This window comes from Eretmochelys imbricata, chromosome 13 (genome assembly GCF_965152235.1).
Source record: "Eretmochelys imbricata isolate rEreImb1 chromosome 13, rEreImb1.hap1, whole genome shotgun sequence".
Taxonomy (NCBI): domain Eukaryota; kingdom Metazoa; phylum Chordata; order Testudines; family Cheloniidae; genus Eretmochelys; species Eretmochelys imbricata.
This window is the reverse complement of record NC_135584.1, coordinates 15,564,524-15,580,126: the sequence shown is the minus strand read 5'-3', so window position 1 is coordinate 15,580,126 and position 15,603 is coordinate 15,564,524. Positions and strand designations below refer to the sequence as shown.

The window sequence follows — 15,603 nt, the reverse complement described above, 5'->3', positions numbered from 1 at the left end:
ATGGAGCATGTGTAGCTAGCTATATGAATGGCAGACTGAAATATCCACTGCTGGCAGTATTGAGTGACAGTCACCTTTTGTATTGCTGAAATGGCATATGGGAAAATGACCTTCTCAAAAAGATTCTAATCGTACAAAGCAGAATACCTTCCAACTGGAAGAAATGCTCCTGCTTGGTCTGTGTGTTACACTAGCACTGTATACATGAGCAGTATATGTTTGACCCACCTGAAAAAAAAAGACGCAAACTTCATGAGCAGGCCACATATCTAATCAACTTTTCGATTAAGAATAGAAAGGGGCTCAAGCAAGCCACAAAATTCTGTTCAGGCTATAAACCCAGACTTTTAAATGACCTAAGAAGGTTTGAATCCAGGCTTTTGGTTTTTCCCGTTTGCAAAATTCTGATTTCAGATACTCCAAAGATCCCAGGTTGTTTAAGATCCAAGATTTTGGTTCAGGTCAATTTCTTAATCAGGCATTCTGAAGCTATGCAAAGGCTTATATCCTGGAGAGAGTTAGTGAAATGCTATCCACTAACTCTCTCCAGGATATAAGATGTTGCATAGCTTAAGTGGTAGAATTTAGTGGCAGAAAATATATATTTTCACAAAACTCACGAAGAATAGCTGTGCCAAACCCAGTATTGATTCTATGGGGGTCTATGCACTTATCTTTCTTGCAGCATTGGGCAAACATTCTACAAAAGTTCTGCTGATCTAATATTTTCATACAACCTAATTCATGCTGTCACCATGTAGACACATGGGTACTGGCAATCTGTGCTTTGAAACCCTTGAGACTTTAGCTAGTGTGCCTTCTAAAGCAATCATTAGCACTGCAGATTTCCTACAAGCACTCTTAAGGATATTGATTTCATTAATTTAACAAAAGATTATTACATATTTGCAGCAATATTATGGTTAGCCCTTAATGTATTTATATTATCCAGGTATGATATCTTTTTATCTTGTCACGGAAGCAATAACACACTAAAAATGGAAAGCGTGAAACTTGACAAGCTTACTAGCTGTGCAACTGCAAATGGCAAATATTATCCATATTCTGTTTCTTACTGTGATTAACTGTCTTGAGCACAGTATATTCAAACTATGTGTTAGCGCAAGAAGTCATACATAGTTAACTTATTAGACTAACAAGGAGGTTCAGCCTTTCTGTAAATTGCTGCTGGCTTTTCAAAGCAAAAGAAAAAAGGACAAATAAATGTGTGGCTTCTTTTAGATGTAATTACTTTCCCCTGCAGCTTGCATGGTTAAATGTTGTGGCTTCTAAATGAGAGCAGTTACGAATTGAAGGCAGGTTTTACATGAAAATAAACAGCAGCACTTTACTAGAATAAAAAAATTAAAAGCTGTCAATGTATTGGCTAACCACTAATTTGGGTCAATCACAAAGTCTTTTGACACGCATAATTCTGCTTGAATTTTGTAACTCGAATAGATGCATCCGCTTCATTTTATCAGGGGTTATTTTAACTTGGGCTGTTCGTTAGAAATTTGTAATTGCTCTTTTAATTTAATTTTCTTTAAGCATCCCTCGCCTTCAAAGGCACATCAGCTCTTATTAAAAACAACAAAGAAAGTCTTGGATTCATGTGGCAACTACAGTTTGGTGTGCCGAGCACAGGAGTAAGAGTCAGGAAAGCTGGGTTCTGTTCTCAGATAAGACTGAGACTTGGTCTACTCTAAAATATTAGGTTGACATGGCCACACTCTTGAGTACCATAGCTTTGCTGACCTAAACCCCGGGATAGATGCAGCTAAGTTGATGGAAGAATTTGTCCATTGACCTAGTTGCTGCCCCTGGGAGAGGTGGATTACCTACAGCGATGGAAAAACACCTTCCATCAATGTAGAACCCATAGTGTAGATGTGGCCTGACTTGTGCAAGTCACTTAACTGCTGGGTGCCTCAGTTACCCTCATTGGTAATATTGGGAATAATAATGTGTAACCTGTGTTTGTAAAGGGCTTTGAGATCTGGATGGAAAGGTGTTGCTATTTAAATGCAAAGTGTTGTTGATCTTATATAAAACGCAGGCACTCCCTCTACCCTTATTTCTCATCCCCACTGAATTAAGTGCTAATATATAACCACATTTGTTGTAGAACAGAGCTCTGGAATGACGCCTTTCTTCTCCCTTATTATGATATCTATATGTTTTTGCAGCAGGCAAGACACATACCGTGTTATATGAGAACAATACAATCTTTGGACTAAAGGAAGGGTGTCCTTTTGATGTTTACAGAGAGAGGTGGCGAGCTGCTTAGTCAAGGCTGTCAGCTTGATGCCAATACATTGTTCCTTGCATTGAATTGGTGCCTTGAGATGAACGATTAAGGAAGCAGGAGGTTGAAGGGGCAGTGGAAGGATCTAAACAGGTCAGTTATGGAAGGATTCAGTAAAAGTTGTCTCACAAATCTCTTCTTCTATGTCTGATTTCTGGCAGGGAGTCCAGAAAACTCCTTCCTGATAATTTCATTAACTGTGAAATGAAAAAGCGGAAAGAGATTTAGCATGTTCTGAAAGTGATGGGAATCCAAAGCAATACGAGCAGGTTTTGCTATTAAGTCTCAAACATCCTCTTGACATTTTATAATGATAACACATCTATTATTAACAAAAAACCCAAACACTCACATAACTCAGTTCCCAACTGGATCACCAAAATATGCACATGCCTAAACTGAGTAACCACATGCTCTTATTTGATTTACACTTTGTCACTCAATCCTGTCCATACTGTTTAACCCCATTTGTTGTGTCATGTCTAAAGTAGGGCTTGATCCTGTAAACACTTACTTATGGGTGTAGTTCTAGATATTAGCATACTATTTACTATTCCAGACTATGCCTCGTTGAAGTGGTCACAGGATTGGGCCTTTAGATGGTAAACATTTTGGGACAACACCCATGTATTGCTGTTTTTCTATATCGTGTTCAGCACATTTCAAGCACTATACAATCAGAATGACCTTTTGTGTCCTGTGATCATGCATCTGATGTCCCTTGCATAAAATAATTATTTTCCTGCTTCATAGACAAAAAGTCCCAAAGAGTCAATGGATATTGACATTCTTACCAAGATGAAGTAAGAAAAATTAGAAAAGTGAAGCACCAGATTTTGGGAAGTGCAGTTTTACACATGCCAAACTTGTGTGCTTGGATTGAAAATTCTGTGCATGTAAGTCATGTGCAAAAGTATTTTTCTGAAAATCTGGCCTTAAACATATTTGTCGCATAGTGTATTTTTCTTTACAGCACAGAAATAAAACTTCCATGTCTCTTTATACAATTATTATTCTAGCCTCCTGACATTGTGTGCTGGTGATTAATAATAAAGACCAACAGAATGCATTAGTGTACTCCCATCCTTGCTTTTCTATGCAAAAACCCAAACCAACATCATTATGTGTTACCATATACAGTAGAACCTCAGAGTTATGAACATCTCGGGAATGGAGGTTCATAACTCTGAAATGTTTGCAACTCTGAACAAAATGTTATGGTTGTTCTGTCAAAAGTTTACAACTGAACATTGACTTAATACAGCTTTGAAACTTTACTATGCAGAAGAAAAATCCCCCCCCACACCTTTTTTTAGTAGTTTATGTTTAACACAGAACTGTATTTGACTTTTCTTTTTTTTTTTTGGTCTCTGCCGCTTTTTTTCCGGTTCCAAATGAGGTGCGTGGTTGACCAGTCAGTTCATAACTCTGGTGTTCATAACCCTGAGGTTCTACTGTAGTATGCGATATTGTAGCTGTATCGGTCCCAGGATATTAGGTAATATCTTTTATCGGACCAACTTCTGCTGGTGAAAGAGATACACTTTTGCACTTACACAGAGCTTTTCTTCAGGTCTGGGAAGCGTACTCCCACATAGTTGTTATTGGGACATTTAATGCACTGGATGAGGTACACCACATGTAATGATAGGCATGTGTAGGATCCACGGATTTGAAAGGTGTGTTGAGAGGGGGAAGGTTTTCCTGAATCCCCTCTTCTGGCCTTCAGACAACCCCTCAACCCCTCCAAGCCCATCAGAAGAAGAAAACTCCCCACACACCAGGACATACCAACTGAAAGCGGCATCAGACCCTGCCAGAACAACTGATGCAAAACCTACAGACATATCTCCACTGCTAAAATGGAGATAATGGGAAGCTATCTCATTTGTATCTGGCACAGCAATTATGTGTGCATATTTTTGCCAGAATTTGCTATTTGTGGGTTCAATTTAACCTGTCAGAATCATGGCAATTGCATTTGCAAATAAGGTGCATAATTATGAAGATATGGGTCTCTCAATCTATCTTGGTAAATTCTTGTTAAAATCATAATCAATTTTAGAAGCCCAGCTCTATGATCAAAATTACTTCAACTGCTTGTGCAAATTGATTATATGCTCACAATAGTAAGTACGTTACGAATTTTTGCATGCAATTACTGGGGATGCATTACAGATGGATTAGTCCAGAACACCAGATCCAAACTCTCTTCTTGGCCCAAATCTTTGGCAAAAATTCTGATTTGGATCCATGTCCAGATCCCATCTCTAATTGCTCTTGCAATCACAGGCACACTTTCTTGCATGGGGACTTAGAACTGCCATTTGATTTTTTGTTAGAACTAATTCTCTTAAAACAGTATGTATCCTCTGCCCCAAGCCACTGTACAGAGAGTGAAAGAGCGAGAGAGAGAGAGAGACACCAATTTAGGAAAGAACTTATGCTCATGCTTCAGCACCCTATCTGAATAAGGAGATGCTTTTCTGAAGCGGGGTTAGAAAAAGATAGAACTACACTGATCCCTTTTTAATTAATCAGAGAATGAACCTAACAATAGAATAAAAATCCAGTGCCAGATGTTAAGATTCCATAGAAAATGAACCTGGTAAGGGCGAGGGCTGCTTCAAAGAGGCAGTGCCAGGGTAACAATCCAGTTGGTGTTTTACCCTTTTGAAAAAAAACTGTGGGTGCAGTGATCTCTGCTTCATTCTGCTGATGGGATTTGGACTCCCTAAATTCTCCCCCCACACCGATACAGCAGAACAATATTAAGTTCAATGCATTCAGGGCTTCTCCATGCACAGAAAGCCCACTGGTAGTACGCCTCAGAATTTAGCACGTCTTCCTACTTCCAGTCAGGATATGCTTTCATGTGCTTGACCTCGCTTTGATTGGTGGAGGTGCCAACTGAAAAGCAGAGGTATGCTAGAAAAAACTATTATACAGTGAAGGGGATTTTTACCATCTCCTTGTGCCTAAACTTCCATCTGCCATATCTTATCTCAGCTTCTGCCCATAACCGCTTGTGCAAGTTCACTGAAACGACTGTATAGCTGAAGGTTATTAGATCTGATGTGGTTCTGAGGCTTTGCAGTGTAATCAGACTGCCAGTGGGAGGTGAGATTGCTCTAGTTTCATGCAAAACCGACTTAGGCTCAGCTTAAAGGACTTCCTGTTTTCTCTACCCAGGAAATGAGAGGAGCAGATCTTCAATGGAAATTTTTCATAGCCTCTGACTGCTAAAAATAGCAGTGAGGTGAAAGAAGTGGGCACCGACTCTATGGGGTCATTTCCTTTATAAAAAGGAGTGGGCTGAAACGGCAGGCTGAATTATTTATCAACACGTTTGTTCAGTCAGTGTCTCAAAAACATATTGTATGTACATTTCCTGTCAATTTAATACAGCCACCTCAGATGGAAACATTACATTCTTCCTGATGACAAGAGGTCATTTCAGTCTAGGGATGGCTAATATTTTAGCTGAAAACAAAAAGGTGAAAAAGACTTACCCTATTTGGAAAATAGACCTAAACTAATCTTCTTAAACTTACTGGGGGAAATTCATCTGGGATGCTGAATTTTTTTTCATTTGTTTCTACAGCTAAAAATAAAACTCAAGGAAAGCAAAATCTGCAGGACAGGGCTGCCAAGCTAACAGCACAGTGACAGGAGAACAGCTACTATCTGGTCTCCAGCGCAAATATGGATGAGACTATAGCTGGTAGGTGCAAAACAGTGTGGACAATGTAGTGAAGCAGTTGAAATCTAGTGGTTATGGGGTTTATTTGACAGTCAGCTTCACTTTCTCCCCTGCATGCTGCATTCATTTGCATTGCAGGGTTTTATTGGCTGAGGTGACAGGGTGGACAACAGTGACTGTACAACAATAAAACCAGCAGAGCAACACAGTGAACCAGACAGTTTTGTAACCTGACTGGTTACCGTTTCTTGGACTGCGGTGGGGCTTCATGGGTGTAAGGAAGAGCAGAGGTTTGTCTGTGCTATGGCAAGTCAGGCTGTTGGTTCCTGAGGGCTGCAAAGCAAACTCTCATCCTTGTATATATTTACTACTAATGAAAGTCAGCATGAATCAATAAGGCTGTAAATTAAGCTAGCCAGAGGCTGCTGTCTTCTTACTATAAATGGGCCTGAGCCACAACACTGCAGCTTTAAGAGAAGGACAAGCAATCCTGTTTGTATAGCACCTTGCACAACTGGTCTAAATCTGGGGCTCCTAAGCACTACTGCGTGACAAATAAATAAAATAACAGTAACTGGAGCCAATCTTCCCAGCTCAGGGTTATCTCGACACTGGGCTGAATGAAACCATTCATGTTGAACCTGTCTTCCCTAGTATTTTGGGAGAATCTGAATCCATATCCAGATCTGATTGTAGTGACCTGAGTTTCTACTGTGGGCTGAATGGGAGCTACAAATCCAGACACACCCAAACTTTGGAGGAAGTTTGCATTCTGATCTGACTTTCATCTCTAAATGTCTCTCTTTTTGTGGTAGCATAGGCCTGGTCTACACTACACCATTAGGTTGACGTAAGGCAGCTGACATCGACCTCATTCTGTCAGTGTACACACCACAGCCTTATCCCACCGATGTAAGTGCCCTACTACATGGACATCATAATTCCACCCCCAGGAGAGGTGTAGCGCTTATGTCGGTATAGTCAGTGTAGACACTGTGTTACTTATATCAGCTGTTGGCTGTCTTGTCAAGAAAGCTGGGCAGTTAGAGCCCAGAAGCCTCCAGCTGCCCACTCCCATCTGGGCTGCTGCCTGGAGACTCCCTGCTCAGGGAGCTGAGAAGCTCAGGCAGCTGCCCTCCGCTTCCGCCTGGGAGCTGGGAGGCAAGAGCTGAGGGCATAGCTGGACTTCCTGTGGAGAGCTGCGCAGAGCTGAGAGCCCTGGCTCTCAGTCCCTCCCACCCTGCCACTCTTCAGTCAGTGGAAGTGCTCCGGGTGAGGATGCGCACCACCGACAGAAGAAGGGTAGTTATCGTGCTGGCTGTAAGTTGACCTATATTAGGTTGACTTACAGCTGTAGTGTAGAAATGCCCATAGTTAAAATATCCAGTATAGGGTGGACACTTCCACATACCCAGAAAACATTCCAGTATTTCCAGGAATGGCGTGACCCTATCCCTGCTGACATGACTTCACATGCACTGTGCAAGTGAAATCACACTGCATTTTGAAGACCACCTTCCCCCCTCCCTTGCTGGCGTGATCTCATACGCATGGTGCATGCTGGTGGGGTGAAGGTGGCATGCCATTCAAAATGGTTTTCTCTGTCTGCACAACCACATCTGGTTTTGTCTCAATACCAGACAGGGGCCAAACCTTAGCAAAAGAGGACTGTCCAAAGTAGACTAGACAAATGGCTGGCCTAGTCCAGTGTCGGAGTCCTCTGAGCCCAATCACACTACTCTTTGGCTGAGAGTAAACAGAAATGATCTGACTAATAAATAAAATGTTATCATCTTAAGGTGCCTGTTGTGTGCCTGCTTTGTCGTGTACTGTCACCTATGTTTTAATGAGAAGCCAGAAGAGCTGCTAAAACAGGACAAGCCACATTATGAGGACATAAGCAAACATTATGAAAATTAAATAATAAAGAATGAACATTTAAATAATATCTGATGTCAGCTGAACAGAACAGGGAAATTCTCAGGCTAGAATTCCTACTGCAGCTTATCCTTGTGTGTGACTCCATTTAATGTGGAATACATGAAAATAATACTTGGAGTTCCCTGCAATAGCTACAAGCAACAGTATGGCTCAAACATCATGCATTACTGCAGTCTGCATTACTTTGGGTTAGAGTTAGTACTTTACTGTCCAGTTTTCCAAGGGCCTTCAAAACCATGACTGCAACAATGCCTTCTCCCCCATATTTGCACATGCAAATAAGCACCTGAGCAAAGTGAGACAGTCGCTTTTCTATGAGATTCCCATTTGGCACATGCAAATGTCATGCACAAATACTGAGCCACATTTTCAATAGGGTGGTTGTCATTTTGTGAGTGCAATTTGCACTGGTAATTTTGCTCTTCACTTGGATTATGGGCATGAATTGAAGTGCTGGCGTCTTCAGTGACCTGCTTGAGCATGTAACTTGGATTGTTACAGGCACAAGAAGTCTGATTTGCAAGTGCATGATTCACTATAAATACAAACTGTACACGCAAAAAAAAAAAAAGCCCTTTGAGAATTTGGCCTTTGACTTTTTTTAAATCATATTTTTAATTTTTAAGGTAATATACATAAAAAAACACAATAAACCATTGAAAAGACTGTAACTCTGAATGTGTTGCAGCCCTGATATACAATCCTTGGACTCTGTAAAGATGCAGCAAAGTGTGGTATGTTGTGTATAATCTGCCTGAACAATGGGAGGTATTAGTGTACAGTGGGTGAAATTCCCCCAGTGTAATAGCAACCAAGCCACTCCCCCTATCCCCTCTCAACACTGCTGCATTCACCAGCCCAGTGAAACAGGTAGTTCTGCTGTATGGGGAATGAGCGGACTGGCAGACACAGGGATGTCAAATCATCTGCCCAGCCCACATAGGTCAGCATGGAGAGGTGTTGGGGACTATACTAGCAACAGTACCGATTCAGTGGTCACAAACACCTACGTTAAGGGATTGTGCTGCGGTCACAGTGGTGGCTGGTGCCCTTCTTGAGGAACGGATTCTGCCTCTTCATGTGCTGCATCGTCTCCCTGCACAAGCTTGTTTATTTGGTCTCTGTGCCAGGGGGTGGATTCCATCCACTCTGACTTTGACATTATGGATCCATAATGCATAGGAAGGGCTTGTAGTTGGGGGAATCTAGACAAGACCTGGGTGCTGCTGGCAGCTCACCACAGACATCCTGCATGACCTTGGGCAAGTCACTTAAACTCTCTGTGCCTCAGCTCACCTGCCTAATGGGGGGTGTGTGTGAGGATAAATTCATTAATGTTTGTGACGAGCTATTTTACTGTGGCCTTTATGAGCCTAGACAGATAAAACCCTAAGAGTCAAAATCCATATGAGAGATCTGAATTCTTTTCAACCCTCAGTTCAGGTGTCTATTTTTGTTGCTTTACAAAAGGTCAAGTCCACATTACACAAGGTAGATCCTCAGCTGGTGTAACCTGGCATAGCTCCACTGGAGTCATTGTGGAGGGGTTTAAATTACAGATGGCTACACCACTAGAAAAAGGGTCCAGAATTGAATGTCCCCTTGACTTTTCAGTTTAAATCTGTATTATTGCAAAAAGGCTGCATGTAAATTTGTAGTAAAGTAGCTCTTTACAAGACAAACACAACAGGGTCAAAACTCTGACTTGCAAAACTCTACTGTGCCAGGCTTTTGCTCAGAGCAACTTTTAACAGATGAGTAATAAATCCCTTAAAAAAAAAGGGGGGGGTGTTAATGATAGAAAACACCCTGCCTAACTCATTGCAGCAGGGAAGTTAGTGGGAACTGTAGTACCCATGTATACATTCGAGACTTGCCAGTTAAAAACAGTAGAAGCCTTAAATGATTCTTGCTAGCACTTTTACTGTGAGGATGTTAACCAGCAATAGTACAAGGACTGCTATTGTATTTTTGCTGGTTAACATCCTCACAGTAAAAGGACTGTTATTACTAATGTCATGGGCTGACGATGCAAGATCCCAAGTTTACATGCACATGATAAAGTCACAGTTTTAATAAATAAATACATTTTAAAAAATCAAACCCCCTCTTGATAAATAAATTTAAAAGCTTGAGCCAGCAAATGAAATATCCAGGCAAAGATTTTTTTTAAAAAGGGGTCATGGAGTTCTCAATCAAGCAATGCTCCATTCTAAGCAGTGGGCCAAAGTCAGACTTGATTTAAGTGGATGTGTAGCCACTTAAAGTGAGCTTGATTCTCTTCTCACTTACGACCCTACCCAATGATCATTGAAATCAAAGAAAATACTCTCACTGGCCATGGTGAGCATTGAGTCAGGTCCTTGTGGCTGCATAAATCAGAAGTAATTCTTAGTCACATCACTGCAGCCAGGCCACCATAAAACCAGGGCAAGTGAGAGGACTCTCTTGCCCAGGTGGAGTCCTGTGACAGTGAGGTCTGCAGGATCTGGCCCAAAATTCTCACTAAAGGAGATGAAACTAATCTGCATTGCAGAATAAATTCCCCTCTCTTCTCTGTGCTGCAGTTAAGAAATCCTGCTTATTCGTAGACATTGCCAGTGGTTCTGCATGTGAAACAAGTGCAGACTATGCCTTAAGGAACTGACTGCATAAAAGAGACCCACAGTGAGGAGTGGGGAGGACGATCTTTCCTCACAGTTGTAGAGTGACATGTTTGCTAGGAACACAGTTTGATACACCCAGGCGAACTGGGGGTTCTAATGACACAGAGTAGCCACCAAATGTAAATGTCAATATTCTTATACACAGAGCATGCACAATCCAATGCCTCTTCCCTGCCCACCAAGCCCCAGATATTTCAGGAAATCTACAAGGTATATAAAATGGAAGCAAGAGGAATTTTAAAAAAAGATTTAAAAGCTTTTAAGCCAAATTAAAAGTGGCAGGATTTTTAATTTTTTTTTTAAAATAAGTATAAGGTTAAGAAAACACACAGCTGGAGAAAAGGCAGAAAAATATCAATTACCTTTTACTTTGATTGCTTGGATCAAAGATCACAGTCATTCTGTTTCATATAATGTTTTGTATCCAGCTAAGGTGTGTATCTATCAGCTCTGAAAAAGATTTGCAAAACCATTTTTGAGAAAAAAATTGTAACCTTCAGCCTATTTCATAAGGCCAAATGTTACAGTTATCGGCTACTCTTTCATAGTGTGTCTTGGTTTATTAAACGGACATTTCGGCATACACAATACACAAGGCAGAACTTAACCGCTGACCTTTTGTTGCCTCAGATCCAGCACTCTATTTTACTGGGGTTTTTTGCATTTCCTAACTGATAATATTATCTAAAAATGAATATTAAAAATTATTCTGCTAAATGACCTTGATTCAAACTGTATGAGAAGTGCCAATAATTTGATCTGATATTTCTGAGGCACAGGAGCTCCATGTGTCTTATAAGCCAGGTCAAAGACTAGTCACTGCCTTTTACAGTAATTCCATATAATTATCATCTTAGTGGCCCAAATGAAACATGATACAAATATGCCAAATCTAATCTCAGCCTCTTTTAGATTACATGATGGCCATGTAAATGCATTAGATTTTTGCATTATCTATGAAGAACAGGAAAGTTATGTGCAAAGAAATTCTGAAAGTTACATCTTTGTTTCAACCACAAAGGAGGTGAAACTTTTTTCTCATAAAATGGCCATACTTTATAGTCAGTTTCTTTTTATCTGTCAGATCTCTTTAGATTTCTTTTAAATTCATTGTGAAAGCCTTTGGCTCCTATTTAAACACAGTGCAGAGATTAAAAAAAATCATCATAGTATTAAAGGAATAAAAATGCTCTTTCAAGAATAATCTAATTTTGAGATTCAGAAATGTCTTTGCAGTTGGATTTCAGTTGGCTATATATAGAAGAGAAATATTTTATTTGGCTCCCTAAGATGGTGCAGCCACATATTATGTGCTTGATCCTACCATTCAGTATATGAAATACGTTATACCCTCTGTCTTGGAAAACTATCCTTTGAACATGTGAGCACATCAACTTCCTAAGGTACAGACTCAGATATATCAGAAGGAAGGAGCCAAGCCCCAGCAAGCTACACTGGTAAAAAAACAGGGGAACTTACTAGTTTTGTAAATAACAGAATGAAAGATACATTCTGGGATCTAGAAAGAGGTACTCAGCTCAGACTCATTGAATTACTCCTAATGTATTCATCTGTTACAAAATTCAACTCCCTAGTTTAAAGAATAAGTTTGAACCCCACCTGGACCCATTCCTCCTTCTCCTCCCCATTAGCTGTGTGTTTCCTCACTCTCCCACCATCCCTCACATAACAAGCTAGGTTGTTAATGTCATTTAATTAAGCAAACTCTTGAAACAAGATAGATATTTAAAAGTAAATGGTAATTCTGCCTCCATGCCCAAACTTTATGCCAGTTTAAATGGACACAAAACCCATCCAACCAACAAGATCTTTCCAAGAATCTCACATATCATCTAGAAAGCTGATGGAAAACAGAATCTAAATACATTGCACTGCAATGAAGTAATATTTGCACTTGTGGCTAAAGCTTGGCTCCACCTAGATTAATATCAAAACTCTCATTGAGTTCAGGGGACCTGGATTTGGTCCAGAATGTTTTGAATACCCTCTAGTTATCATACTTCAATAGGGCTACTTGCAAAGTAAGGAACAAAGAAGAGAAAATGGATATTGTGCTACTGTACCCAGAATTATTAACAGGGAAGCTGGGCAGGTCTGTGAGAGAAGAGTGAAAAAATGTCTGTTCCTTTCAAACCCAAAATCTCCTGCGTGCAGAATGCATCACAAGTATTGAGGGAAAATTCTAGACAGATCAGTAAGTTGTTCACATCGCTGATTATTAGGACCCTAGAAATCCAGAGTGGATTTTGCATAGTTCTATTATTGTCAATGTCCCTCCTGACAGGGAAGCTGGGCATCACTCGTTTATAAAAATTCACCCTTAAATGTGTCACTAAGAAGTGTTACCTTGTGGTTAGAGCACAAGACTAGCTGCTAGCACGCCTACGCTTGGTTCTCAGCTTTGCCACTAACTTGTCATGTAGCTTTGGCCCAGTCACAGAGGCCAACATTCTCTGAAGTGTCCACTAAGGGTCTGATTTTCAAAGGTACTGAGGTGCCTAAAGATGCAGATTAGCACCTAATGGGGTTGTCAGAATTGCCTATGCAGGTTAGATGCCTAACTCCTGGAGCCACCTGTCTCCATCTTTAAGCATCTAAATACATTTGCGAAGCTGGCCCTAAGTGCCTAAGTCTTCAGATGTCCACCTTGAAGTATTCAGGGCAGTTTGCATAAACTTCAATCAAGTTATTAGTGCTCAGTACCTCTGAGAATCAGGCCTTAGATGTTTCAGTTTGGACATCCAAAAATTGAGGCAACTCAGATTAGGTAATATGTTTGAAAACTTGGACCTTAACAGCTCTATCTCTGCATTTACTCATCTTTGAGATCCTCAGACAAAAGTTACTACCCAGAAGTGCAGAATACTATCATAAACAGCAAACAGTCTGGGCCAGGAAAGTGGTCCTTAAAGGCATTTTCTTCTCAATGAAGTAAGGAAAAAATGAATGTATAAAGAGAGAAAAAAATGGAGCTGTTTGCCAGAGCATAGCTAATTTGAAACTTGCACTGGCCCCAGACTCCATTCCTATAACTGCTTGCATAGTTGTTGGATTCCTTTACTGTTTTGCCATGCTTCACATCAGGCAAATAGTTACAACCTTGTAAATTAGTAATAAGTCACACCTGAGTTTGTAAGTCACTGGTTAAGTCATTACACTTTTGTGGCCAGAGGGCTTTCACACAGTTAACCTGGTTGTTTAATTCTGTGGAAACCAGTTTATTAAGATCCCACAATAAGAGGACTGAAATCTCAAGTACAAACAGCAAACGGGGGAGAGGTGTTATTTATAAAGTCCGAAGTCTCCGCTGGGAAAAGATAGCAAATATCACATTATGAAGAGTGAGATGTTAAGAGTTTTAAATGATAATAAAGGGTTATCTGTGGTGGTTTCAGTTATTTAAATGTTTTCCCTTTTTAAGCCCACTGGATGCCAATGAATTAAGGATTCTAGACTGCTTCTCCATGAACTGGGAATAACTGGTACTGCAGTGTTTCTAGGACGCACACATTAACTTGTCACTTAACTTTTCTCAGCAAGGGAAGGTTTGTTGATTTGCAATTGCAAAGCAATTTTTGTTTCAGAAGTGTGATTTCCTGTTTGCTTGATGGATTACAGTATTTTATCATTGGTTTCTCATAAGAAGATTCTAAGATAGGCACAAACTCTGCCTACACATTGAGCTGGAGGAAGAATTTGCGTCAGCTGGAAATCAAGAAAGTGCACTTTCATGCAAAACTTTCATGTACTTTCCCTCCTTTTCTACAAGCCATTAGGTATTAACATATTGTTGCTGGAGGTATCTTGAACTGATTTGGAGACTCTATCCCTCTAATGCCCAGAAAACTATCATATGGGGGCTGAATTTATGACTCTCAATCATCAGGGGATGGGGTGGATCAGCATGCCATGCCAGTCACAGGGAATATGCAACTCTACAGGTCTTTCATAGAATCATAGAATATCAGGGTTGGAAGGGACCTCAGGAGGTCATCTAGTCCAACCCCCCTGCTCAAAGCCGGACCAATCCCCAACCAAATCATCCCAGCCAGGGCTTTGTCAAGCACTCTTTCCTAGCACCCTTCTTCTGAGTGGTCTACAGCACTGCATGTACTCAAGCTTGGGTAGACCACAGACGTTCAGTATGGTACCAAATACAGTCATTGGTGTTCCAATCCATGACTCAGTGGAGTGAGGTACTAATCAGTGTGAGTAAGGCTCTATACCACAATCAGGCCCTGTATAATTAAGGAGCAAGACTCTTTAATCACATCAAACCTCTAGACCAGTGGTTCTCAAAGCCGGTCCGCCGCTTGTTCAGGGAAAGTCCCTGGTGCGCCAGACTGGTTTGTTTACCTGCCGCGTCTGCAGGTTTGGCCGATCGCGGCTTCCACTGGCCACGGTTCGCCGTTTCAGGCCAATGGGGCCTGCGGGAAGGGTGGCCAGCACGTCGTTGGCCCACGCCACTTCCCGGAGCCCCCATTTTCCTGGAACGGCAAACTGTGGCCAGTGGGAGCTGCGATCAGCCGAACCTGTGGACGCGGTAAGTAAACAAACCGGTCTGGCGCGCCAGGGGCTTTCCCTGAACAAGCAGCGGACCGGCTTTGAGAACCACTGCTCTAGACAATCATGCAAAGAATGAGGAGCCTAAATATTCCATTTATAGTGCTTGATTGTTTGTCTGTTCAATCTTTATATAAGTTAGGAAGACCTACATGATGGACTGGAAAGTGATTCGAAATCATCATGTGGGAGTTCTCGAAGTGTAAACTGTGACTTCAAAAATATATATACTGCCAGTGGACACCTGAATTGGATTTGGTGTGATGTGGAAGTCCAGCACCTCCTTGCGGATTTGATTTGTATTAGCTAATACCAAAGTTTTTTTAAAAACTTTATTTCTGTTTGCATATATTTAGATATAACTTTCATTGTGCAATTGTTTGATGCCAGGGTGTTTTAGC

At 40.9% G+C, this 15,603-nt stretch overlaps 1 protein-coding gene across 1 annotated transcript in view; it reads right to left on the bottom strand.

Moving 5' to 3' along the window:
• Positions 1-546: 546 nt before the first annotated feature.
• The window catches only part of NFATC2 (nuclear factor of activated T cells 2), a 113,698-nt gene continuing 98,641 nt past the window's right edge, over positions 547-15,603 (bottom strand). The window contains exon 10 of the mRNA XM_077832278.1: positions 547-2,505. Coding sequence (XP_077688404.1) covers positions 2,450-2,505 — 56 coding nt within the window. The 3' untranslated portion in view covers positions 547-2,449. The remainder of the gene's footprint in view (positions 2,506-15,603) is intronic.